The following is a 24615-nucleotide window of genomic DNA, read 5'->3' on the forward strand; positions in this document are numbered from 1 at the left end:
CCTATGGGAATGCATGTACACCCCTCACACGCACACACACCCTGCACATGTATAGACACGCCTACACATGCCTACACATGCATACATCACATACACACCCACCCTATCAGTGCATGCCTGGGTGAGCCCAGACCCCACATCGGGTATCCCCCCACATTCCCTACACCCTTCACACATGCAAACCCCTGTGTGCCCACTCACCAGCCCCCTTCACCTCACTCCTTCCCTGGCCACACGGGCTCAGTTTGGGTTCGCGTGTGCCTGCACATTGCGTGGGGATATGGACACATGGCCCACCACTGTGGACACCCACAGGACACACAGACTCCTGCCACACATCCCCACGCTCCTGTACATCCTGCACTCACACTGATTCCCCTCCTGGCTGCTCCCCCAGGGGTTGTCTCACTGTGGGGCTGGTGGGGTGCTATGGTGTGCTGATCACCCAGAATCCTCCACCCACGCGGTCACACTGCCCTGGGCTCAGCCATGGCTTGGCAAAGTCACTGCACACACTGGCATCGGTGTGAGCCAAGGGCACCACAGTGGGGTGGGAATCACGTCCGTGCTGGGGGTCACACATCGCTCTGGTGCTGGGTCTTGGCAATCCCTGGCATACTTGTGCCAGGATCCACAGTGGATTGAGGAGACAGCTGATGGGAAAGGTGTGTGTGCTCCTTGCTGACAGTGAGCCATCCTGAGGTGCTGCCAGGGGATTGTGGGTGGGAGCCCCATACATCTCTCCCTCTGCACCCCACCCCACAGCCAGCACCCAGTGCCCCTAGTCAAGTGCTTCCCATGTGCCTGAGCCCTGGTCATGGCTACTTTTGCAAATGCCAGTCCAGGCCCAGGGCTGGGGGGTGGCACTGCTGGCATATCTGGATGGGGATATGGGACAGCGCACATGGAGCTGAGCAGGGGCTGGGGCCAGGGCAGGCTGGCTGCCAGCAGGGTGAGGTTGCTGGCAGCACTGCTGCACTCTTTGAAAGAGTCAAGCATCACAGTGAGCTGGGATAGGAGGTAGCAGGGGGTCAGTGATGCAGTGCCTGGAGCTGGGGAGCTGGGGATTGATGGCAGAGGATGCAAATCCCTTCCTTGGGATGCCTGGGACAAAGGGTACAAAAGTGGGTGCTCCCGTGGGGCGCAGGACCTCCAGAATCAAAGCTTCCCCAGGGCAAGGCAGGAGCATTTGCACAATTCTGCTGGGGTCAAGGGTGGGAAACTCATCTCTGAGACAGGGGAGAGCGCCCTGGAGCAAACACTCACACTCGGATAGGTGCCCATCGCCTTGCGTGGAGCCATGCACAGCCACTGGAGTGAGCACAGGCTGCTGGCACAGCCAGGCACAGGTACAGGTTTTGGCAGCAGAGGTGTGGATGACTCAGAGCAGGGCAGAATGTGGAAAATGCAGCCTGGCCACAATGCCACGTGAGACGCAGGCAGGGCTGGGCCTGCCAGCGGCCGGGCTCCAGCGCCGCGTGCGCCGCGCCGGGTGATGGATGCGTAGCTGGGACAGTGAGGGTGCCTGCTGACGAGGCACCGCCAGGGCCCTCATTACTGGCGTGGGCCGCGAGGACGGGCTCAGCTCCCCTCCTCCGCAGTGTTGAGCAAGCCTGCGGGAAGCTGGCATGGTGCGGCTGCCCACATGTCCCACAGCAGCAACCGGCCGGGATGCTTTGGGAGCCCAGGGGCCACCAACAAAGCCCTGGCCCACTGCAGCCCTGCGCTGGAGGTGGTGGTGGGTGGCAGCTCCAATGGTGATCACCAGCACATGGGCTGGGTGAACTGATGCTGCCTGGCCTTGGAGGGTGGTCAGCTGTGGAGAATGGGGACCCCAGCTCTATGTTTTTTCCCCCCCTGTGATGTACCACTGCCCTGGTGCCCAAGGAGGCTGTCTGTGTCCACACTGCCCTGTGGTACCCCAGCCCAGCCCTCCCCAGGTGTATTTGCTCCCAAACAGACATCAAGGTGCTGGAAGAAGCTGCCCAGGGACCCTTCAGTCCTCCCTGGGTGTCATTTGGAGGTGACATGATCTGTTGTCTGATCCCAGGTGCCTCCAACCACCCCAGGACAGGCAAAGAATGGCCCTGGAGACCAGCTATTGCTGGCAAGACCAGAAGCACCAGCATTTGCAGGTAATGTTGCCTTCAGCCAGGGACGGGGACAGCAGCAGCTCCTGGGTGGCCAAATTCTTCACCTAGGGTAGAGCTTGCGAGTCCCTCTGGGCAGGGCTAGTGTGCGTCCAAAGGGAAGTGGCCAAGGGATTTAATGGGGCAGGGAGAGGAAAATGTTGCAGAGAGGTGGATCCCAGACGGTGGCTTTCCTGAAGCATCCTGGGATCACAGGCAGGACTTGAGCTGGCAGCAGGGATAGGAACGAAGCCGGCTGCAATCCAATTAGCCATGGTGCTCAGTCACTGAGTCAAACGCCAGCTGAGTGAGGCCACTGACTTAGCGGCAGGGGCTGAATACAGGCTGCAAAGTGCAAGGGAGCCTGTTGGCATCTTCTCTTCTACTTAAGACTGTGCTGATGACCCCATCTTGGACAAGGGACAAGTGGTGGGGTGCACATTGTGTCCAGAGATTGGATTTGAGGGCAACAGCCATGTGACACTTGCCTGCTTGTCCTCTCCCAAGAAGGGACAATTTGAAGAAACCAAGACCCAGGGGCAGAGGGGTTCAGGAACCAGGGTTTCAAAGCCATGGAGATGTTTACAGCAAGGACTGGTTCGGATGTCTGGAAGTGGGGGTGAGAGTCAAGAGGTGGAGCTGTAGCTGGGGTAGGAACGTCTGGGGGCAGAGAGCACCCTCTGGACCACAGGCAGTGAAAGGCGGGAGGGCAGGAAGCTGTGGGGTCAAAGTGACTCAGGTGCGAGTCACGGCCAAAGAAAAGGTGAGATGCTTGGATAAGAACCGCAGCTGACTCAGAGTTTCCACTTATTCCAGAGGGTGACCACAGAGAATGGCCAGGGACCATTTGTTACCCCCTTTGCATGGAGGCAGCGTTGGGAGGAGGTGGCGATTGCACCCCAATGCCTTTGGGAGCGTAGAGTCCAGATCCGTGGTGGGGAGCAGCACCCACCGACCCCCCAGGACCTCTATCCAGTGTCCGTTGCCGGGGGAATCCCAGCAGGAGCCCAGCAGCCAGCCTGGGAACCTGGGCTGAGAGCCCATGCCTTCCTGGAGTGCCTAGGCAGAAGCTGTTTGAATTAAATAGGAGAGATTTCCCCCTTATTAGCAGGCTATTAATCACATTCAGGGTTTTTTTTTTTTTTTTTTTAATTGAGCTGTTGCACAACAGGTTGAGTAACAGCCTAATAACAGGCTGTAAATCTCAGTTTGCTCTTGGGAGATTACAGATGTTAATAGCAGATAATGACCCACAACTCACGAGCTTCTCTTCTCCCCCACCTCTTTGATCCCTCTGCTCCTCCCCTCACTGTACCCAGCCTCCCAGCAGGGCTGCAGGGAGACCCCCAAAAATGCAAACCACCCTGTAATCCCCCCACCCCACCAGAGCTGGGGTCCAAATTCACACCCCTCACTTCCCACCCCAGCAGTTCCCACCAGCCACAACTTCTCCTGCAGCTCCCAACCATCACCTGTGCTGTCACCCCATGCTTCTGGTTTTGGGGTCCTTGGCTCCGTGCGCTGGTTCACGCAATGCATCTTTAGCCATGGGAGTGCAGGGAGAAGAAAAGCATGGGGTCCTCCAATTCCTTGTCTTTGTGTCAGTGCTCCTGCAGCCTGTGGGTCCTGGCTGGGAGCTGGGTGCCTGCAGGATTTGTGCAGGACACTTGGGTCAGGCAGGGCTTGGCCCCAGCCCCCAGCCTGCTCCTGCTGGACCCTGGGCATCATCCCTGTCCTCCCTGCTGCAATCAGTGTGGGAGGCCGAGCCTCATGCACACTCGGGCTGTTCTTGGACTCTTGCTGCCACGCTGGGTGTGCCAAGACCAGAGCACACCATGCTGCAGGAGACTGTTGCTCTGTCGGGACCCACTTGCTGCCACAGCAGCTGTGCAGGGGGGCTAAACTCCACTGAACCTCCTGGGGAGGGTTCCAAAGCCAGTCCCCTCTCCACCTTCTGCCTACTGCCTCACCCCTACCTGGCCCATCTGCCCCTCCCAGACCCACAACCGCTTTCCCAAAACAGCAGCTTACAACTGGGACACATTCACTTGTGACTTTCCGTTCTCCCTGGATGCATGCAAACGTTGCCTACATCCTTCCCCCAGAGTGCGCACATTCCTACAAGCCCTGGGGCAGCTGGGTGAGGTGTTGGCTGAGCAGGGCTCAGCTCAGCCCCAGGTACTGCTCTGGGGATGGGAACAGTCCCAACAGGACTCCCCCTCTCCCTGTCCCATGCACTGGTTGGGAGCGGGAGGATGGAGGGACCCTGTGGAAGGGATTGGGGATTCCCCCAAGAGGGTGGAAAAATAGGGAAAAAGGAGTGGAGGATGACTTTCTTTACCCCCTGTCCTGAATCTGGCACCACCAAGCCAGGGCACAGGAACAGGGTGCCAATGATGCAGCCATGGCCATGGGGCGTGGGGTCCCCCAGGCTCAGGGGATATCCCCCATGGGTGGCAGCCAGCCCTGCCAGCGTCCTCCCAGCACCCCAAAGGATCAGGGCCCATGGAGGGAGCAGGGGCTGGCAATAGCAGTGGGATGGGTTGCAGGAGGAGTCACCCAGCAGGCAGGGCTGGTGAGGGCGGTGAGTCACTGCCAGCTTTCCCTGCCAGGGTGGGACCGCCACAGTCACCCAGTATCCCGCTGGTTGCACTGGGAGTGCCAAGCCACCAGCAGGCACGAAAAACACCACCCTGCCCCAAGAGCTCCCCCCAGTCATGTGGCGGGGGGGCTCTTGACCATGCCAGGAGCCTATCCCCATGTCCAGCAGGCCAGATCAGACAAAGCTCCACCAGTGGTGAGGCCCCATCCCTTGTACAGGCACTTGAGGGCCCCTACCCTGCTCTTTGCCAAAGGGCGCAGACATTTGGAGGGTGCTGTGTCCCCCTGAGGCCAGGCAGACCCCAGAGGAAGCACTCCTGCCACACTGTGTGTACCCAGGCACTGTGTACACATCAGCACCATATGGCAACAGTCACTGGCGCCACGAGCCGGGTATGGAGAAGGATGGGGAAGCAGCTGTGTTTGCCATGAGAGGTGACTGCTGGCCAGAAGCCATGGGCCAGCGCCCTGGATGGCACCGAGCCAGCACAGCCAGCACTCCTGTGCCTCTGAGTAGGTGTCCTCATGTCCCTCCAGGAGTTCTGGGCTGTCCCCTCAGCAGACCTAGACCCTGTTGTAGATGGACCCTAGGAGAGCTGTAGCCAGGAGCCCATCCAGGCAGGGCATGGTCTCCAGTACCTACAATCCCTACCTATGGCAAGGATTATGCACTGACTCAAGGGCGCTCTAGGGTCTGCCTGAGCAGGAGTAGGGCCTCCAGCCCATGGTGTGGGAGCACCCAGTGCATGCCTCCAGATTCAGGGATGGCTCAGGCCTGTCCTGCCTGCAGGTGCAGAGTGATGCCACCTTGGGCAGTGTCCTCTCCACTCCCAGGTAGGGTTCTCTGTGGTGACCCTGCGGGGGTGCAGAAGATGAGCAAGGAGGAAAGCACTTTCCCAAGAGGAGGTGATGCTGGTTGGTCTGCAAGCATGCCTTGGGGGATGTAGCAGCTGCAGCCAGGACACCCTGAGGTGCTGGCTGAACCACCCAGCTGAGCCTGCAGCATCCAGCACCCTGTTACGTGGATGCCACGCAGTACTCTCCCTGTCAGTATGTGGCACCAGGGCTGCCAGTCCTTACTCTAGGGACACCTTGCAGTGGGATAAAGTGGGTGCCACTCCCTGATGCAGAGAATGTGGGACAGGGCTGCCTCAGCCAGTTTCCTTTTGGATGTTATTAATAACCCTATTAATGAGTCACAGTGTTTGTGGGTGCTCCTGTCCTGTGCTGGCCCCATGGTTCCTTCAGGTCAGTGGTGGGGGCTGTAGCCCCCTCCCCAGTCTGTCCGTGGCCATGTTTCTCCACAACATGCATAGGGACAAAAGAAGTCCTATAGGAAAGGAAACTATATCAGTGGGGTGCTGGAGTGACCAGGCTGGACAGGGCTTTAAGCAGCCTGGTCTAGTGGAAGGTGCCCATGGCAGGCAAGCTGGAACGAGATGGTCCCTTTCAACCCAAGTCATTCTGTGATTGTATGAGAGGGGTGCAGGCAAGGATGCAGCACTGGCCCTTCCTGCACTCAAAGGAGGGCTGGTGGCCCTTCTTGATTCCTGTTCCTTGGACTTCCCTCAGCCAGGGCTCCCCAGGAGAGGGGTGACAGCCACTCTGGCAGTGATGAAAGGTGGCCGAGAGGAGGCTTGTGGCCGGGAGGCTGCTGTAAGGGAGCCGGGGACCTTTGATGTGCAGAGCCCCGGCCCCGCTGATTGCATTAGCGGGTTTAGCGCCCGAGCAGGCTCCCAGCCCCGCTATCAGGAGCAGACGAGCCGCTAAAGGGCCCAGCTCCCATTTTAGATGCAAATAACCCTGCAATTGTGTACTCGGAGGGCAGAAGAATCCCCACACATCACCGCCGGTGGAAGCAGACCTGGCTGGAGACTAAAAGTTCCAGATGGCTGGAGTGGCCGTAATGGTCCCACTGATGGCTCCGGTCCGGGGTTCCTTCCCGGAATCAGCCTCTTTACGGGAAGTGCAGATTCCCAGAGCAATCTCCTACCATCCCCACCGCCAGCCGGGGCTGCCTGCATGTCCCCCTGCCTGACACTAATGTCCCCGGGGCAGGCAGCCCGTGCTCCTGCCCCGGCTTTGAAGTGCATCAGATTGGGCCAGTGGGAAGGTACAGCCACCTGACCTACACCGGAGGGCTGGAGGAGGCGATATCCCTTCCCAGGGCAGAGATGGTGTGGGGGAGGTAACCAGGCACGGCCGGGTGCCCCCAAGTCCCTATGCCCGCTGCGGCCCCGTTTGCACGAAGTGTATTGGAACAGGCTTACTGGGGCAAAGCCAGTTTCAAGTCATTTTAGGGCCATCCTGGCTCCCTAAATCCACCCATGGGCTAAGAGTGAGGTTGGGCCACTTGGATGTGGCAGCCTTGAGTGGGGGGTGAGCTGCCCACCAACGCATGGATCCTATCCCCCACTCCTGGGCTGTAAGTTTGTGAGGGCAGGCTCCGCAAAGGGCTCGGTGTTGGGAAAAGCCTGGGATGCAGGGCTGGGCTCTCTCCGTGTGATCCCTTGCCCACTGACCCAGGAACAGCCCAGAAAACAGTCCTGTAGAGTTCCCTAGCTCCATGGAGAGAGCTCCGCAGTGCCACAGAACCTCACTTCAGCCCCTTAGAAACTCCCCCTGCCCCCCAGCATCCTCCCCTCCAGAGCAGAAGGGATGCAGGGTCAGGCATGGGGGCAGCAGTGGGGCAAAGGTAGACTAACAGCTCTAAAACCCTGAAATCCCCTCTCCACCTCCTTCAGTTCTTCCTATCCCATGCTGTGGGCAGAGCAGCCTCCTCGCGATCACATATGCCATGAATTCAGTCAGGCCTCATTCATTTTTTGTGTCTGAGAAGGGAGATGGATTTAGGGTCATCATTCCTGGGAAAGCCCCCCAGGCTCCCTACACCTCACAGTATGTAGGGTTCTGGGGGAGGCAGGAGGGACTGAAAATCAACATGGTGTGGAGCAGGGGAGCTCGGTATCCTGAATAGTGCCTCGTGGTCACTGCACTTTTCCAAAACAAGAAGACAGGCAGGCAGGTGCACAGGACACAACCTCCATGTCCGTTCCTGCAAAACCATATGGCTCTGCTTTGATGTAGGTGGAAAATTCCCTGTTTGGCTGTGAGTCTGTGGGGCTGGGGACTCCAACATTGGCTACGCTCAGCGAGGAATTAAAAGCGTGTTTTTTGGGAAAGATTTTTCCACTATTGACTGGGGAGGTGACATCCGAACTTTATTTTCCTTTCCACGCTGGGACACGTGCCAGTGGGGCCAACTGGTCCCTGGGGAGCCACAGCACCGAGCTGACATGCGGAGGCAGTGGCAGAGCGGGACTGAGGCACAACAGGGAAGATGGAGCCAGGGAAAATGGAGGCCACTAGAGGTTGGGTTTGGGCTCAAGGCTGTTTGCCGGTAGCCAGAACACGCGCTGAGGTTGGGCAGGGAGCCGGCTCGGCTGTGGATTTTAAAACAGCACCTTGTCTGCCAAGGACCCTCCTACTCTGCCACAGGCTGGGTGGATCCTGGCCCTGCTGTGCACCTTGTGCTGCTGGCGAAGTGCTGCATGCCCGGCCGGCTCCTCTCCAGCGCTGCAGCTGCTGCGGGGCCGGGAGGCAGGGAGCGGTGTGCAGGCTGTGCCTGCCACACGCCTGGCCGTGGCCGTGCACCAGCTCAGCTCAGGGACAAGCAGCCTGTGGCCACCCCCAGGCACTGTCCAGCCAGAGGACACTTATCCCCGGTCATGCCCTGGGCAGGCTGCTTGGCTCCAGTTGGAGAGGAGCATCCCCATCTCCTGGCATTGTCCCCAGCAGATGAGTGTTCCAGGGACCATTCACCCAAGCGGTCTCTGCTTGGGACCACATTTGTGGGATGGCACTGCCCCTTCTGCCTTCTTCCCACAAGGCACTGGCTTAGGGCAGAAGCAAACAGGATATGCCATACCAGAGCCACCCAGGGAGCAAGGAGGAGAGTGGGGTGCGAGTGCCAGGTCTGGGAAAGCTCAGGCTTCCCTCAGTCTCTGTCCCAGGACACTGGCCCACTATCCCACAGGTTGCAAAAGGCAAACAGGTGCCCCATGGAGCAAAATCTTATGAGAACCAACATTCCATGAAACTTGGTGCCCTGCCAGCCCTGTGGAAAGCTGGGGGATTGAAGGGTGTAATAAGGATCTTCCTTTGTCTTTTTGGCTGTGGATGGTGCTCTGGGGGGACACCAGCAGCCAGGCACAGGCTCGGCTGGAGTTGGGGTGCTGTAGTCCTCACTTGACTGCCTGCAGCACTGCGTGTGCACACTCATCTGAGGATGAGTTTGCAAACTTCCTAGAGATTATGCTCACACCATGAAGCTTCAACATTTCATGGCTCCTCCAAGGCAACCCCTCTCCATCCCCAGAAATGGCAGTTGCCCACGGGAAGGGAAGGGTGGCATTGTGGCTCTGCAGCAATCCTTCTTCATTCTTCTCCTGACTGAATTGACTTATCTCTATCCGTCCTTGGATGAAGAGCATCCAGAGGTCCCCTCCATCCTTACTTTCCCCGGTATGCACCAGCACAGCCAGCTCTGCCAGGAAAGGTGACATGGCTGGTTCTCTCTGAGTGACTCATGCTGAAATACATGACGTTCACCATATTTCAGGGCTTTCAGCTCGGATGAGAAAAACATCAGGGTGTAAGAAAGTTTCTTTGCAAACTGCTTTTAAAACACTGGAGGGACTTCTCCTCCCACTTGCTCATGCTCTACCTTTTTGAGGGAGAAAAGTAGCCTTTTTAACAAATAAATTTTTTTGATTGCTTACAACAAGGAAAATAGATGATTAAGTAGCATGTTTTGCCTTGATTTATAAAAAAAACCAAACCCCAAAAGACTGTCTGGGTCCATCCCAAACAGCTCCTGACTGCACACAGCGAGCAGCTAGTGCGTGGCCCTGCAGCTGGACATGCTGACTCCACCACCTCCTCCCTTCACCCAGCCCCTTCGGCTGAGCTTTCGTGTTGGGCCAGGGAGCCATGTAGCCACTGTGCGTGCTTGCTGCCTGCCTGCCCACAGAGCCATGCCGTGGCCATACCCAGCAGCACTGCCCATCCCGGCACGGCTCTCCCAGCAGTTCAGTGTGGTTTCGCTGCTGCGTTTGCTCGCAGGGTTATCTGCTCTGGAACTGGTGTTGGTTTTGGCACACAGCGCCGGGACCACACCTACTATTTAAATACCACAGCCAAGGGCTTGGAGGGGGGAAAAAAAAGGGAAAGAAAGAAAACGAATATGAAATATTTGTTGCGGTTTGGAGATACACACACACATACACACACAACACAAACACACCAGCCTGGCTCCGGATCACTGGCAGTCGAGGAAGGAAGACTCCGGCTAAGATTGTCTTCAAAACCACCCTGGCAGCAGAGTCTGCTGAAGGGAAACCCTTTGGGCCAAAATTAGTGCCTGCCACATGCCAAGCTGGAGTGTGCACTGACCTGGGCTGGGGAAGCCGGGGCAGCCCCAGCGGCACAGCTGGGGCTGGGGAGCCATGCCAGCCCTTCCCGGGTGGTTGCCCTCCCGCCAGGCTACAAAAAACTGGGGAAAGGGTGCAAGAGATGGAAATCCCCAAGGAGGCAGTGCTTGTGGGGATGGGAGGGTTTTTCCCCCACAACATCATGGACTCTTGTCCTAGAAATGCCCATCGGGGTGGCAGCACTTGCAGTGAGTCTGGAAACGGAGACGGGCAGCACTGCTGCTTGGTGCTGGCCTGGGATAAATGGGTGCCCAGCAGCTAAGGATGGGCTGGGGCTGGAAACAAGGAGGATAGGTGTCCCATGGGAGCAGGTGTCCTCACTGGGACAGATCTAGCTGTACCCTCTCCCCATGTTGGACCTAGTGAGGCAGCTGCTGGCATGAAGCCACAGCAAGGTAGCCCAAGAGGCACTGGGTGGCTGTGACACACCATGCCACGCTGTGCCACATTGTGCCAAGCAGTGAGGCCTGCCGAGGCGGCTGGGGCAGGTGGATTACTGCACCTTCCTTTCCCCAGGCTCCTTTGCTGAGAAGTTTTCCTGATGATCTCACTGGATACACATTTCTAAATCGTTTGGTTGATTGTTTCATCATCGGAGGTCAATTAAAAGAAGGCGAGTTCCTGTCACCCCGCTCAGAACCCCTTCACTGCCAGAGCCCCAGAACAAAGGGAGGAATTGGGCTTGGGCTCAGCAGCTTGGATTCCCATTTGATTATTTCCAACAAGGGAGTGAATCTATTTTGGAGACGGTATTCCCAGGGGATGAGCTCACCAGCTCAGAGCATGAGCAAAGTTGGGGATAAAAAAAATGTACTACAGCCTTTTGTAATGTGTTGGAAACCTATTTACTACCAGGAGGCTGGGTAATTAAATGCCACTTCCTGGAGCAGAATGAAGCAGCCCTGTGTAATGCCAGCACAGATGGGTTTGCTCTCGACTCAGGGTGGCCACTGATCCTGCCAGACACCCCATGAGTGTCGCGGGTGGGAGGATGCACTTTCGTGGGCTGCTTGTGTGAAACCACTGCAGCATGTGGCTGACTGCGATTGATGCTGGCATCCTGTGCCATAGTGGTGGCCTCGGTGCAGTGTCCCGGGGCCATGGGATGGTGGCAGGATGAGTTTTCCATGCAATGTACTATGGTGTGTGATTTACGCTGGCGGGGTGGCTCTGGGCAGATAGCTGCATGGGAGGAATACCAAAATCAAATGACCTGGAAAACAGTTTCCATACAGAGTTCTCCAGCTCTTTGCTTGTCCTGCTGTCCACTGGGCTGTCCCCTGCTGCCTCACACTGAGCTGTGTCCCCATGGGTGCCAGTGACTCACGGTGCAGACCGTTCACTCAACCCCATCCCACAGCTCCCATTGGAAAATTGTTCCCCCACTGGGACAGCAGTGCCTGGATACTCCAGCCATACCAGTGCCCAGGTTCCAGGGCCAGCCAGGCTTTCTCCAGGTTGGGAAATGGTGCATATCTGAGTGGATCAGGTCTGACCAGCACTGGCCTTGATACCCACACTTTTCCTGCCTCTGTGCATGGCAAGGGAGGTTTTCCCCATTCATTGAGAATCCAGGTTCATTGGAGACTGAACACCTTAGAGTATAGCTGGGAGGGGGGATGGAGACTGCTCGGAAAAGAGCGGCAGAGATGTTTACCTGGGTCATTTGGAACTTTTGTAGACAAATGGCTTTTACATGATGTACAGCTACTAATCCCCAGCACGTGAGAGAAGGGTTCTAACACGCACATCCCCTGGGCACTGCAGCCATTCCATGATATCCTCTGCAAAACTCCCTGTGCAACTCACTGTGGCACTCTGTGTTGTGGCTTTTTTTTAAGAGATTAAACCAGAGATGTTGGGAAGAATATCCGGTGTTCCTCCTGCTCGTTGCTCACAAGGAACCAGAAAAGAGCAATTCCTCCTGTTATTCCTGGAGCTGCTGTCACAGGTCTTGTCCAGCACTTTTGTGAGTGGCAAAAGGGAACGGCTCCCATGGCTGTGGTCCAGTCCCAGCTGCTGTGGCCGGGGCCAGAGCTCTTGTCGGGCCAGGGGAAGGATGCACCCCTGGGCTGGCACGTGAGCACATGTGTTTGCACGTGAGGCTGCTGCTGCAAGGGCTGTCTGGATGCCTCCAGTGCATCGCACTGCCAGTGGGGCCTGTAGTGCATGCTACGGGTAGGGACATCTCTCAGCACCATGCTGAGTGCGATGCCTCTTCCGAGTGGGATACCCCGTCCATTGCGGTGCTGGACCTTGTGGCTCTATGCAGAGCCCAGAGCTTTCAGCTTTCCTGTACCAGTGAAAGTTAAGAAGTGGAGGAAAAACGTTGCTGTATGTTATAGAGGAAGAGAGGTAAAAAGGGCAGGAAATTTGCACCATGTCCATTTCCCCTTGGCCCCCGTCCGCTGCTCATTCCGGATTCGGGATTTGCGTAGGCAGAGTTAAAAATAACAGGGGTATATAAAGAAGGACGGAGAGGGCTGCGCTGGCCCCGCAGCCACCAGGGCACAGCCAGGCAGCAGGCAGAGATCAAAGCAGGATGCGGTCCAGGCGATGCAGTGGGGCTGGGAGCGTGTGCGGGGTCTAGGGGTGCCACTGTGCTGCTTTGCCAGGGGGTGGGATGCCAAGATCTGCCAGCTTGGAGGCCTTCTGGCCAAGCAGCTGGGCAGCACCCATGGGGCCATATATATTCCTGTAGGCAAAGACATCACTTGGGACCCTGTCCCTCTGCAGCCTTTACTCAGTGCTGACATTCACTGCGAGCAACCTGACCCATCCCCTCTGGCCAGAGAGCTGTGCAGGGAGGCTGGATATGGCCCCCAGCCAAAGCACCCTGTCCTGGGACTGAGCTCCCTGCTGGGGTGCTGCCTGCCTCCCCGAGCCCCTGGCAGTCCCAGTCCTTGGCTGTGCATCCCAGTGCTCCCCAGACCCCAGGGCAGGCAGGGCGGACACAGCAGCTTGCTCGGCCGGTGCAAACGAATCTGCCCTCTGTGCCCTGATAACATTGTGTTTGTTGCGGAGCGGGAAGAGCCTGCCAGCCCACGATAAGAGCAGATGACTTTACTCTGGACCCGCTCTGGATTGAATTATGCTTTAATTTCATTTTCAGTTCCTCTTTTCTTTTCAGGAGGGGAAGGGGGCTTTGAGGGTGCAGGCAGGTCTGGGGGCTCCTGGACCCTTCTCTAGGCAGGCCAGTCCCATGCAGAGGGGAAGACAGAGAGTAAAACCCAGAAGGATCCATTTTCTGGTCTCAGGGGTATAACCCTGGAGTGTCACACTTGTCTGGGGTCTCCTGCAGTGTGGATCCCCCCGGTACCTCTCATGGGGTCCCCTGTGGAGCTTTTGGGACTTGGGTTTTGCCTCCCACTGAAGCAGAAGCTCTCTGGGCTGTGAAGCTGGAGGTGGTGTTGGAGAGGAGGCACTGGAGGTGCTCTGAAGGAAAGTCCTTGGGTTCACTCCAGTCCCCCAACTCCAGGTGACAGTACAGAAAGGGATGCAGTGCAGGTGTTTTTCAGGCCCCAATGTTATGCAGGGTAGGGGACCCCTCTAGGTCTCCTGGGAACCCTGCTGAGCAACCTGGGCACCAATTCCATCTCTGGCAGTGCCACGGGGCATTTTCCCCCTGCCCATCCCACATGTGCTGTGTGCCATTGGGGAGGGTGCCGTGGCACTGTGGCAGTGTTGGCAGGGCTGACGATGCTCCTGGCTTGACAGAGCCACCTCTGGCATACCATGCCAGGCATGCCATGCTCCTCACTCCTCTGCTGCCAGATGTGCCAAAAGCAAGGATAACCATTAACCCTTTCCTCTTTGGCGATCACCTAGGCAGGTGGTCCTTCCCACCTTCTGTTTGCTCTCTCACCTGGACACTGTTTGATCTCATGGGATGCCAGCGACTTAACAGCCTGCTGTAGTAGCGCGAGAGATAATCCATGTTTCCTAAATGGGCTTCTGTCAACAGTGGGCTGTGCACACACTGACTGCTCCTGCTGGCCTCCTTCTCACCCAGGAGGGGGTTTCTGTGGCTGAGGGGATGACAAGGCTGTGGCAGGGACCCCCCGTGCCCACCCCATGGCTCACAGCAGGAAAACCCTGCCTGTGACGCACTCCTGGCTCCCTGCACAGTCAGCGCTGGCAGTGCTTGTGTTGCTGCGGTGCCTGGCGTGCTGCCGCTCCCCACCACGTCGGCCCTCCCACCAGAACATCAGTAAAAAGAGTTTCCTGGGGAATATCCCACATTTGCAAGAAATATTGGCTGTAAAAATTAAGCTGATCTGTTGGTGACGCCTCTCAAAATTAGCCAGCTCCACATGGGTGCAGATGCCAAAACTGGCTGGAAAAGGGGAAAACCAAGTGGAATTAGTGTTTGTCTCCTATGGCATCTTCTCTCACTTATCTGTAAAAGTTTGGGGCAGGAACTGCCTTGCTATTAATTATTATTTGGCCAAGAAACAAATAATGGGATTAACTGGTGACTTGAATAAGCTACTCTAAGAGGCAAGCTAAAAGTAATTTCAAATAATGCCCACATGCTTCTTTGCCACTTTGGAGGTGACTTTTTCCAAGGAGGGTCTTTGGAGCCCATGTGTTTTGACCCAATAGGTGCCATTAATAAACCTGCTGCCTCACTGGCAGACAGGCAGATGGGGCCCAGGCAGCAGCCCAACATGTACTCTGGAAACCAGGGCAGGGATTCTTGGTAAAAGGGGGAAGATCTGAATTGTTGTTGTTCCACTGGATTACTGAAATAATTTATTGCAATGCTCCACCCTTATAATTAAAGCACGGTGATGAAAGCAACTGGTAGAGTAGCTTTGGATTCAGAAGCGGCATGTGCGTGTGGTGTGTGTGCACACCTCACCTTTGGTGTTTATATTTGTTTTTTTTTTAATTGACTCCTCACTTCTGAATAGAGCAGGCAGCAGCCTCAGTTCTTAGAAAGGTATCTGGAGATGGACAGCCCCAGAAAGCAGGGAGACAGGCTCCAAGAGATAAGGGCCATTGCTTCTTGACGAGTTCAACAGTAGCAGGGCCATTCCTGGTACTGTCTGGATGGGGGCCAAACAGAGAAGATCTTGCTGTGAGCCGGACAGGGAGGCAGAGAGCCCCTGGGGAGGCCTGCCCAGTGCCCTGGGTCTCCGTGCAGTGATCCAACTAGCCAAAAAAGGGTGGATGACCTGGGTGTCTCCTGAAAGGTGGGACAACCTGCTGTCCTTGCGTCCCCTGGCATGGGAAGCCCTCGGGAGGACAGCACTGTCCCAGGGGCTGCTCAGGGTGGGACAGCCGGCCCATGTCCCCCTGTACTAGGGTGATCGGAGACTCAGCCACAGCACTTGTCCCCAGGGAGGGCAGACAAACGTGTCGTGGGGGCTGTGGGGCGAGATGAGGTGATGCCGGCAGGGTGCCAGCGCCCGACAGGGTCGACGAGCAGTTATCTCGGCTCGCACACGCACCCTGCACGCAGCCAGATGCGAGCTGGTACGCTCTGTGCTGCTGATTGCCTCACCGACAGCAGCGGCGCGGGAGGACGCGGCTCGTATACGGGTGCGCTTACATGAAACGAGTGGCGCGGGGGTGTGGGGGCACCGGGGCTCGGCTATCTAGTTCAGCTCCTGCGGTGGCACAAACACCCCCTTTTGAGACTGCACCTTCGCTCGCTGACGCGCTCGGTGGTCCCCGTGGCAAGTGTAGCGGCCGACACACCGGCTGGAATGCTCTCACCTGCACCCCTGCGCCAGATCCCTCCGGGACTCTCTGCCTCCACACACGGGGGCATGGGACACAGCCATTACCCCTGCCCCACTCGGGAGAGGGTGCCGGGGGACCTCCGGCTCTGCCACCTACAACCCCCCTCCCCGCTCGTAGTGCGGACAAAGCTTAAGGGCGCCTCATCCCGCTCACGTCGCGGGCACGATTCTGGCCTCCGCAGTCTACAGCAGCACCCCTAGCTCTTCTCCCCCGTGGGACACTCTCGCAGACCAGGGCAAAGCAGGGCGTGCGGACCCCGCCGCCCTGTCCCGTCCTCTCCCGTTCCGCGCCAGCTCCGAGCGCCGTCGGGGCAGCGGCAACCACCGACCCCCGCCCGGCGGGGCAGCCCCAGCGGAGGGGGCGCGGCTCAGGCGGCAGTAGAGCCAATGGCAGGCGGCGGCGGTGAATATCAATGCGGGCCGGACCAATCGGGGCGCAGCCATGCTGTTAACAGCTTAGGGGCGCGGGGCGGCGCAGAGCAGCGCTGCTGCCGCGGGGAGCGGAGTGGAGCGGTGCCGGGCTCCGCGCACCGCGCTCCCCCTGCCCGGCCCCGCTGCCCCGGCCCGGCATGGCGGCGGCCGTGGACGAGAGCGCCCTGCCCTCTATCTCCACTTTTGCCAGCTTGATGCCGCTAGAGGAGCGGCCCGCCGACATGCTCCATGTAAGCACCTCGCACCCGGGGAGAGGGTGGCGAGGGGGGTACGGGGCAGAGCGTTCCGGGCTGGGGCTAAGCCTGTCTGTGGAGTGGGGGGCGGGCCGGGCCGCCTTCCCGCCGTCGGAGGGCGCCCTGGGGGCGGCGCAGCGTAGCCGGAGTGGTGCCGACCCGTCGGACGGGTTGGGGGGAGCCGCCGCCCCGAGCGGGAGGCGCGGGCCGCGGTGTTGGGGCGGCGGGTGCCGCCGCAACTGTCTCCCCGCCAGTCCTGACGCCTCATTTTCCCGCAGAGGATGCTACAGCAGGATGGCCCCGCTGCCGTCAAGCGGGAGGAGGACGACCTGGGCAAGTTCGTGGACTTGGACTTCATCCTGGCGCACACCAGCAGTGGCGGGCAGGGGCCGACCGGCCCCAACTATCCCCTGCCCGAGACCCCTGAGAGCTGCGGCACCACCTACGACAGCGACGGCTCGTACTCCACGCCGGGCAAGTTCCCGGCGCCTTACCCCGAGGGCCAGGGCCACAGCTACGTTGCTGAGCTGCTCACCCCGGACCTGCCCGGCCACTACGACCTGCAGCGGAGGGAGTATACGGAGCTGCGGGTGCCCGGCGGCCCCCACCACCATCCTCACCCCCATCACCACCCGCCCCTCCACCCGGCCCTAACCCGCCCACTGCCCCTGGACGCCGCGCAGTCCTTCGGGCCCCGCATCAAGAAGGAGCAGCCAGAGGAGCGCGCCTGTATGCTGGGGATGTCCGCCGCCGAGTACCTGGGACCGGGCGGCGGCGAGCACAAGCCACGCGTGGCGCCGGGTCCCGGGCCGGGGCCGGTGCCGCCGCTGCCATACCCGGGCTTCCCCCATGGCCGCTTGGGGCCCCCTGAGGAGCCGCTGCCTGGCGCCGATCCCCACCTCTTGGCCGACCTGCCGCCCCACTACTCCGTGGCCCCGCACCGCTATGCGCCCCACTTCGCCCCCCAGCCGCCGCCGCAGTTTCATGGACATTTCAGTGTTTTCAGGGAGCCCCTGAAGGGGCCGGGGCCGGGCCCGTCGGGGCTGCCCGGGCTGCTGGTCACGCCGCCCAACTCCCCGGTGCTGGAATACTTCCCGGCCGGGGCCCCCCCCGAGGACTGCAAGCCCAAGCGCGGCCGCCGCTCGTGGGCGCGCAAGCGAACGGCCACGCACAACTGTGAATACCCGGGCTGCGGCAAGACCTACACCAAGAGCTCCCACCTCAAGGCGCACATGCGGACCCACACGGGTAAGGGCGCGCAGGGGCGGGGACGCGCACAGGCGGTCCCGGGTGGGGGTATCCCGGCACGTGGTGAAACCCGCCACCGTGGTTCCGGGGGGGTTAAGGGGCGCCGGGGGAGGTGAAACCGGGGGCGGGGGTCGCATGGAGGAGACCCCTGCGGTTTGTCAGGGAGTGCACGGTGGGTCCCCGTGGTGGGGCTGTGTGAGGGCACCCAGAGATAGCCCGCAGTCGGCATAGGGTCGCGTGAGGGGTTCTGCGTGTAGGGCAGGGAGCAGTGAGGATGGCCCCTGAAGTGCTCAGAAGGACCCCCGTGGTGGGGCTGGGCAGGGACACACGGGGACCAAGGCACGTAGCGAGACCACTCTTGTGACGCCTCCATTGCTGGCTTTGGGGCCCGGGGGTGCCTGAGGAGGTAGGGCTTGGAGGGACACATGGAGCAGCCCTCGACCTGGGCTAGGGGCAAATAGAGTAGGGAGATAGACTGGGGGGGTGTATGGTCGACCCTCTGGCCGAGCTGGGACAGAGCACATGGTGCCACCCCACAGCAGGGATGAGCAGGGGACCACCAACAGTTTGAAGTGAGGCAAGGGCACATGGAGGGGTGCTGTAATGGGGCAGGGATGCCCAAAGGACAGACCTTTGCACATGGGGAAGGGCAGGAAAATGGGGGACAGAAGGAAAGCTGGGCAGGCAGAGGTGCGCAGTGGGGCTCCCATCCCCTAAGGGTGGTGATCAGGGATCTCCCTTGAAAAAGGGGGTGCTGGGTAGGGTAGCACAGAGCTGAAGGCATAGGGAGGGCGGGAACCTCCAAGCCCACTGACACCCCCTCTCCTCTGCAGGCGAGAAGCCCTACCACTGCACCTGGGAAGGATGTGGCTGGAAATTTGCCCGCTCCGATGAGCTGACCCGCCACTACCGCAAGCACACAGGGCACCGGCCGTTCCAGTGCCACCTCTGCGAGAGGGCTTTCTCCCGCTCAGACCACCTCGCTCTCCACATGAAGCGGCACATGTGAGCAGTGGCTGCGGCCGGACTTGATGTCCCCGGAGCCAGCTCACGGTGTAAATAGCGTTGGGCCAGGGATGGCACTGGGGAGCAGCCTTGCCACCAGCCTTCTCTGCTTGTAGTTGATAACTAGTTTTCTCCTCCTGCCCCTGCTGTGAGAGCTAGCCCAGCCAAGTGGTGGGGAAGGGCTGCTTTGGGATGTATATGGGGAGCAAAGCCGCAAGAAACACCTGCCCGGGCATCATCACTCAGCTCCCCATGCCTGGAGAGTTCCCCCCAGCCAGGTACCTGGTGAGTGAGGGAGGGCTGGTGCGTAAGGGATCTGTCCCCAGAACTCCCGGCTTGTATTTGGCATCAGCTTAACCTTCTTCCCCCAGATTCTGGCACTCCCCTGGTTCTAGGGAGTGTGGTGGCTGACTCTGGCTGCGTTTTGGCTGGAGACCCATGCCAGTTGGGCATATTGGTTTTGGTGCTGGGAAATAGGTTGCTGGTCGTCTCGGTTGTGGCCATCAGAACAAACCTGCTGACCCAAAACCTACAGTGGATGGGGTGAGGGTGGGATTTGACTGGCTTGTGGCTATAAAGGTTTGCAGGTGTTGGCAGCACAGTGTCACCTTGCATAGAGAGTAGGGATGCTCCTGTCACCAGCTTGGGACTCCACTGAGCAGTCCAGCCCTGGCCGTTCCCACAGTTTTCCACTCAAGAGCCTAAAATGTCTCTTCTGGCTCTTGTCTGCTTTATTTTGTCTTGTTCTTCCCCTCAGGATGACACCAGGTACTGCTGCAGCTACCTTCCCCATGCTGCTTTTTTAATTTGGTATGTAAAGGACGGGGAGTCCAGCTATGAATGCCCAGGTCTCTGCTATACTTGAAACTTTTGTAGAGGGGGGGGGGGACAAAAAAGAAAGCTCAAAAGAAAATGAGTCTTTTTATGTGCAGCTTCTGCAAAGCAAGTTGTAAATTAAACAAAGCAGTAATATATAATGTTTCTGTTTTTTTAATATATTTTTTTCTTCCAGCTGGGAACACAGATGAGTCTCAGCTTTGGGAAGTGCACTGTTCCCGTCTGTGTATATTGTTAATTAACATTTCTCTGCTTGGGCACGTTAGGTCTCTTGCACTCTGAAATGTTACTTTTCTTTATATGCAAACTGTTGAAATATTGTGATCTGCTGTATAATAAATAAACAAGATGTAAACATGAAAGAGCCAGGAGAGTTTACTTTAAAGGTTTCTTCTAAGAGGAGAGGGTGAGGCTGAGCTTGTTTGTCAGTAAATATTTACATCGATGTTCATTTCTGCTTAAGTTAGCTGCGGAGGATCGATGGGGAACGCCCAAGCCTCGGCATCTGAGCAGCATCTCCTGTGCAACAGCTCTTGAGTCACCCCACTTCCCTGTGCCTCAGTTTCCCTAATCTGCAGATGGGGCAATTGCGGCACTGGGATGGTGTGACTGGTCCTGCAGTGAGTCATCTCCAAGGGGAATGGCAGCTGAAACTACTGAGAGCCTTGCTGGTCCTGAATTCTTCCTGAGCAGTCCTGTCCTGCTGTCCCTTGCAGCGGGAGCTCTGCAGTACTGGCCTTGTGGTCACAACCGGGAGGGAGGCTGGTGTCTGCTGCCTGGTCCTGGGTGCTGTCTCTGCTGTCCTCCTGGGGATGGCCCGGTAGCTTGGCGGGGTTCAGGTGCTGAGGTTTCCCTGCGTTAATAGGTGGTGACTCAGCACAAGCATGCTGGCAGGTCCCAAGCTCAGCAAGCAGGTCTGGCTCCATCCCTCCCTCCCTCCCTCCCACAGCTGATTACCTGTGATGCACGAATCCCTCTGAAGGCAGGAACGTGTCCAGACCTGACACCATGCTGGCAGTGCAGGGAGCACACTTACAGGCTCTATGATGCCCTGGCCCAGGGTGGTGGTGGCAGTGGCTCCCTCCTCCTCTGCTCACCACTGCAACCCCCGGTGGCTGGCCAGGGCTGGGGGGTGCCCTGGGGCTGCTTGCCCTGCAAGTGGAAGTGGGATGAAGCTGGGCTGATCCCACCCTTTCCTGTTCAGATGGGAATGGCAGAGCAGGTCTGATGGTCCCCTGAGACATGGCTAACATTTTGGTGTTGGGCTCCGTGTTCTGGGGCCAGCACCCAGCCTTGTGGTCTGCCCTTGAGCAGGTACAAAAGCATGGGTGATTCCAGGCAGGGTGGCAGCAGCTTGGGATGTCATGTTTGGCCTGCAGGCCTGAGATCAGGACCATGGGGCTGCATCCACAAATGTCACAGATCCATCAGGCTCAATCACTTGTCCTTTCCACTGCCGCCTCCACCCTCTGCTTGCCCCACTTTCTGAGAGGTGCCTGTGCAGGGGTGACTGTGCTGGGACCCCTGTGGCCTGTGATGAGGTACTGGGGGTGTCCTGTTCCTGGGACCACCAGAACCCAAGTACAAGGCTACAATGCCAGGGGATAGCTAGGGCAAAACTTGTGCCTCTTCCCTGGAGACTTGTTCAAAACGTCACATGGAGGGAGAGGGAAAGGTGTGGGCTGTTTGAATTAGCGATGAGTCAGGCTGGCAAAGCCAGATGGGGAGAGTGCGTGCCTGCGTGTTTGTGTGCATATAAGTAATCTCTGGCTTTGTGTTTTTATTATGATTATTATTTTTATTTCCAGGGGAACGATGAATTTCTCCAACCATCCTGTCCCACTGGAAAGGCTGGCTCTGCTGTCCTGTCCTCCCTAAGCATCCTGGGAGCCAGAGTGACGGTTCACGGCTGTTTTGAGGTTCAGCTCTGAGATCAGAGCACAAACCAGTTCTTCCTTGCCTTTCATCATTGCTGTGCCAGGGCAAGAGTGAGGTCCGGCTCTGCTGCCGCTACCTTACATGGAGGTGAGAGCAGGGGAAGGTGCTTTGGCTCCTCCAAACAAAGCTGCTCTGGGTTTGCTCCCCTGTGCCTGGGGCAAGGCACTCCTTCAGGCGCTCAATGGGGCATGGCAGTCAAATGGACCAGCATGGCTGGGAATCACCGCATGGCTGGGGAGGAGTGGCTGTAGTGGAAAAGACAATTACGGTTAATTTATTGTTAATAAAAAACACCCTCTTCCAAGTGCCTGGGCCAAGACACATTCCATTAGAGGAGGCTGCCCAGTGCTGTCCCCAGCAAAACCTGCCCTGCGAAGTGATGAGGGCAGCAAGAACACACCTTTGGCAGCACTGAGGGAAGCACGGCTGGGGTGCAATCCCTGTGGTACATGCACCTGCTGTCAGCTGGAAAACCCTGTGCTAGGCCATGTCTCCCTCCCTTCCTTTTCCACCTTGGTCACTTCCTGTCAAAAAGGACCCTGGGAACTGTGCAGAGATCCCTGAACCGTCTGCAACTCTTATGCCCCATGGTTTTGGGGTACAACTGACCTGGTCCAACGAGGAGGCAAGTGGGGAAAGGAAGGAGCAAGGTATGGAGAAACACCTCCCAGCAGATGGATGAGTCATGGCCACAGCATGGCCTGGCACCATGCAGTCACCTGCCAGCTGGAGCATGGGGCCCTGGGGTCTTCAAAGCTGGAGAGGGGTGAAAGAGAAACTTGAGGGGGTTTCTACTGTCTGGGGAGGACCCAGCTCATGTGGATCACCCATGCTACAGCCAACAAATCCCACAGCTGGTCTGGGTTTGCTGATCCATAGAGAGAAGGAGTGTTGCAGATCTGAGGGTTCCTTACCCAGGGCTTGACCTTGGAGATGCTGTGGCCCATGGGGACAGCATGGAGCTGGGAAGGGGGCAAGAGTGCTATGGGTGGGATGCAGCCTGGGTGCTCCAGGGTGGGAGGATAGTTTGGGAGTGCTTGGAGGGGCTGACACAGGCCATTCCTCACCACAACCTGGGAGCTTGGGTCCCCAGGACCAAGGTGTCCCTGCTGAAGTATGCTCCCAGGGCTCGAGTCCCCCACTGGAAGAGCAGTGGGAAGTGCCCCATCCCTGCCATGGGGGGAAGGTCCAGCAACTGGCCCCCGTGTCCATGCTGCTTGGGGTGGGCCAGGCGCCATGATAACGGGGCTGTGGCTGTCACCGCACCCTTAGGAAACATTTGGCTTCAGGCACCTGAACCCACGGGGAAGCGATAATTCCCGGCTCACTTGCCCTGCCTGGACCCACACCTGACGCTGTTGTGCCTTAGTCACACACCAGAGTTTTTCCACTGCCGGGCCCCAGATAACCTTCTCCCACCCCACTGGCCACAGTGTTTGCACTTGTCCTCCTCCGCTGGTGCCAGGCTGGGAGACACACACACCCTGAGCCCTGGTCCGGAGGCACGCACACCTCTGGCCTGGGGCCACCTTTGGTCACTCTTGCCAGCCAGGGCACGGGTAAAGGGCACGAGGTGCATCCTTCCCCAGCATCCCAAGGTGGGTGAGGAGCTGGCCTGGAGGGAGCCTTTTTGCCAGGGCTAAATCTGGGGATACATCTCTCACCCAGCTGCTTGGTGGCAGATCGCCCAGGCTTGGTACCCTTGGTACCCTGGTATCCAGGGCAGCTGGAGATGGGTGATGGTGCTGCAGTGACAGAACAGCGATGCCAAAGTTCCAGAGCACAGAAGCACTGGGTTCCTCATCATTGCTGACTTTCCCTGACTCCCTGCATTCCCTGGATTCTCCCTGTGTCCTGGCGAGGCAGGACCCTTGTGGTCAGATCTGGGCACAGTCCCAGTGCAGGACTCTCAGTGATGGACCAGGTACGTGACTCAAGTTTCCAGCCTTACCCCTTTGCTCTGTGCAAGCTTTGGGATGCAGTGGCCAGAAGCAATAAATCCAGGCCAGAAACAATAACTCCAGGCCCCCCTGAAGCAGTGCTAATTGCTCCACTGATGATCCAGTTAGCAGAAACACCCAGTTGATGTGTTTCACCTGCAGGTCCATACAGCTCCTGGTGGGACAAAGCTCCCCAGGCTTACAGAGGTGTGGGGGAGGCAGGCTGTGAATAGCACTTTCCAGCTGCCCATAATCTCCACCATTCATGAGATCAAAAAGCCTCTACCTTGGGGAGATGAGCTCAAAACGTGCTGCAGGCTGTTGAAGAGGAAAGGCTTGATCACCCTGCGCTGGGGCAGAGATTGAATCCTGTTGGGATAGGGTTTGAGCAGGTCAGGCCGACAAGTGGGAGATATAATCAAAAAACGCACTGAATGGCCCATCTGTCTCTGGGTTTTATTTTTGGAACTGGTTTTTGTTTTCTATAAGTGCTGTTTAATGGCATGAATGGACTGCGAACGACCTGCCGTGAGTGGCAAAATGAGAGGTTCTCTCTTTTGGTTTTACAAAGCTCTCCCTGGAGACACAGTACCAGGCTTGCCAGGCAGGCAGAGACTGCAAAAGTTGGGAAAGTCCTGTCTCCCTCTTCAAGCCCACCTTGGGGGAGTGTGGACCCCACTTCCAGGCCAGCTGTGGCAAGAGAGCAAGAAAATGTGCTAGAAATGATTAGCAATGTCCACACACGCTATGGGGGAGGACTTGGGTGGATGAGGCAGAGCTGAGAGCAAATAGGGAGGACAGGCAAAACCTCAGGATCAGCTCTGCCCTTGTGGAAAGGTCAAGATGCTAAAAGCCATCTCTAGTAGTGTGGAAGGGGGCAGAAAGGGGATTAAATTATTTCTGGGGGCAAAAGATGGTACTCTGGGGGTGTCACCAGCTCCCATTGTGGCACGCTGGCATTGGTTGGGCTCTGATGCAGAGGCGATGTGCCAGTCCTTGTGGGAAGGGTT

At 58.0% G+C, this 24615-nt stretch overlaps 1 protein-coding gene across 1 annotated transcript; it reads left to right on the top strand.

Annotated features, from left to right (window-relative positions):
• The first annotated feature begins 16412 nt into the window (after positions 1-16412).
• Positions 16413-20089, top strand: LOC121665774 (Krueppel-like factor 2). The gene is made up of 3 exons (XM_042030527.1): positions 16413-16634; positions 16916-17885; positions 18719-20089. The coding sequence occupies exons 1-3, from the start codon at positions 16542-16544 to the stop codon at positions 18892-18894; spliced, it is 1239 nt and encodes a 412-aa protein (XP_041886461.1). The 5' UTR covers positions 16413-16541; the 3' UTR covers positions 18895-20089.
• The last annotated feature ends 4526 nt before the right edge of the window (positions 20090-24615 follow it).

Source organism: Corvus kubaryi, unplaced genomic scaffold, assembly GCF_017639235.1.
Source record: "Corvus kubaryi isolate FWS band 111438036 unplaced genomic scaffold, C.kubaryi_AGA036_p1.0 37334, whole genome shotgun sequence".
In the NCBI taxonomy this organism is placed as follows: domain Eukaryota; kingdom Metazoa; phylum Chordata; class Aves; order Passeriformes; family Corvidae; genus Corvus; species Corvus kubaryi.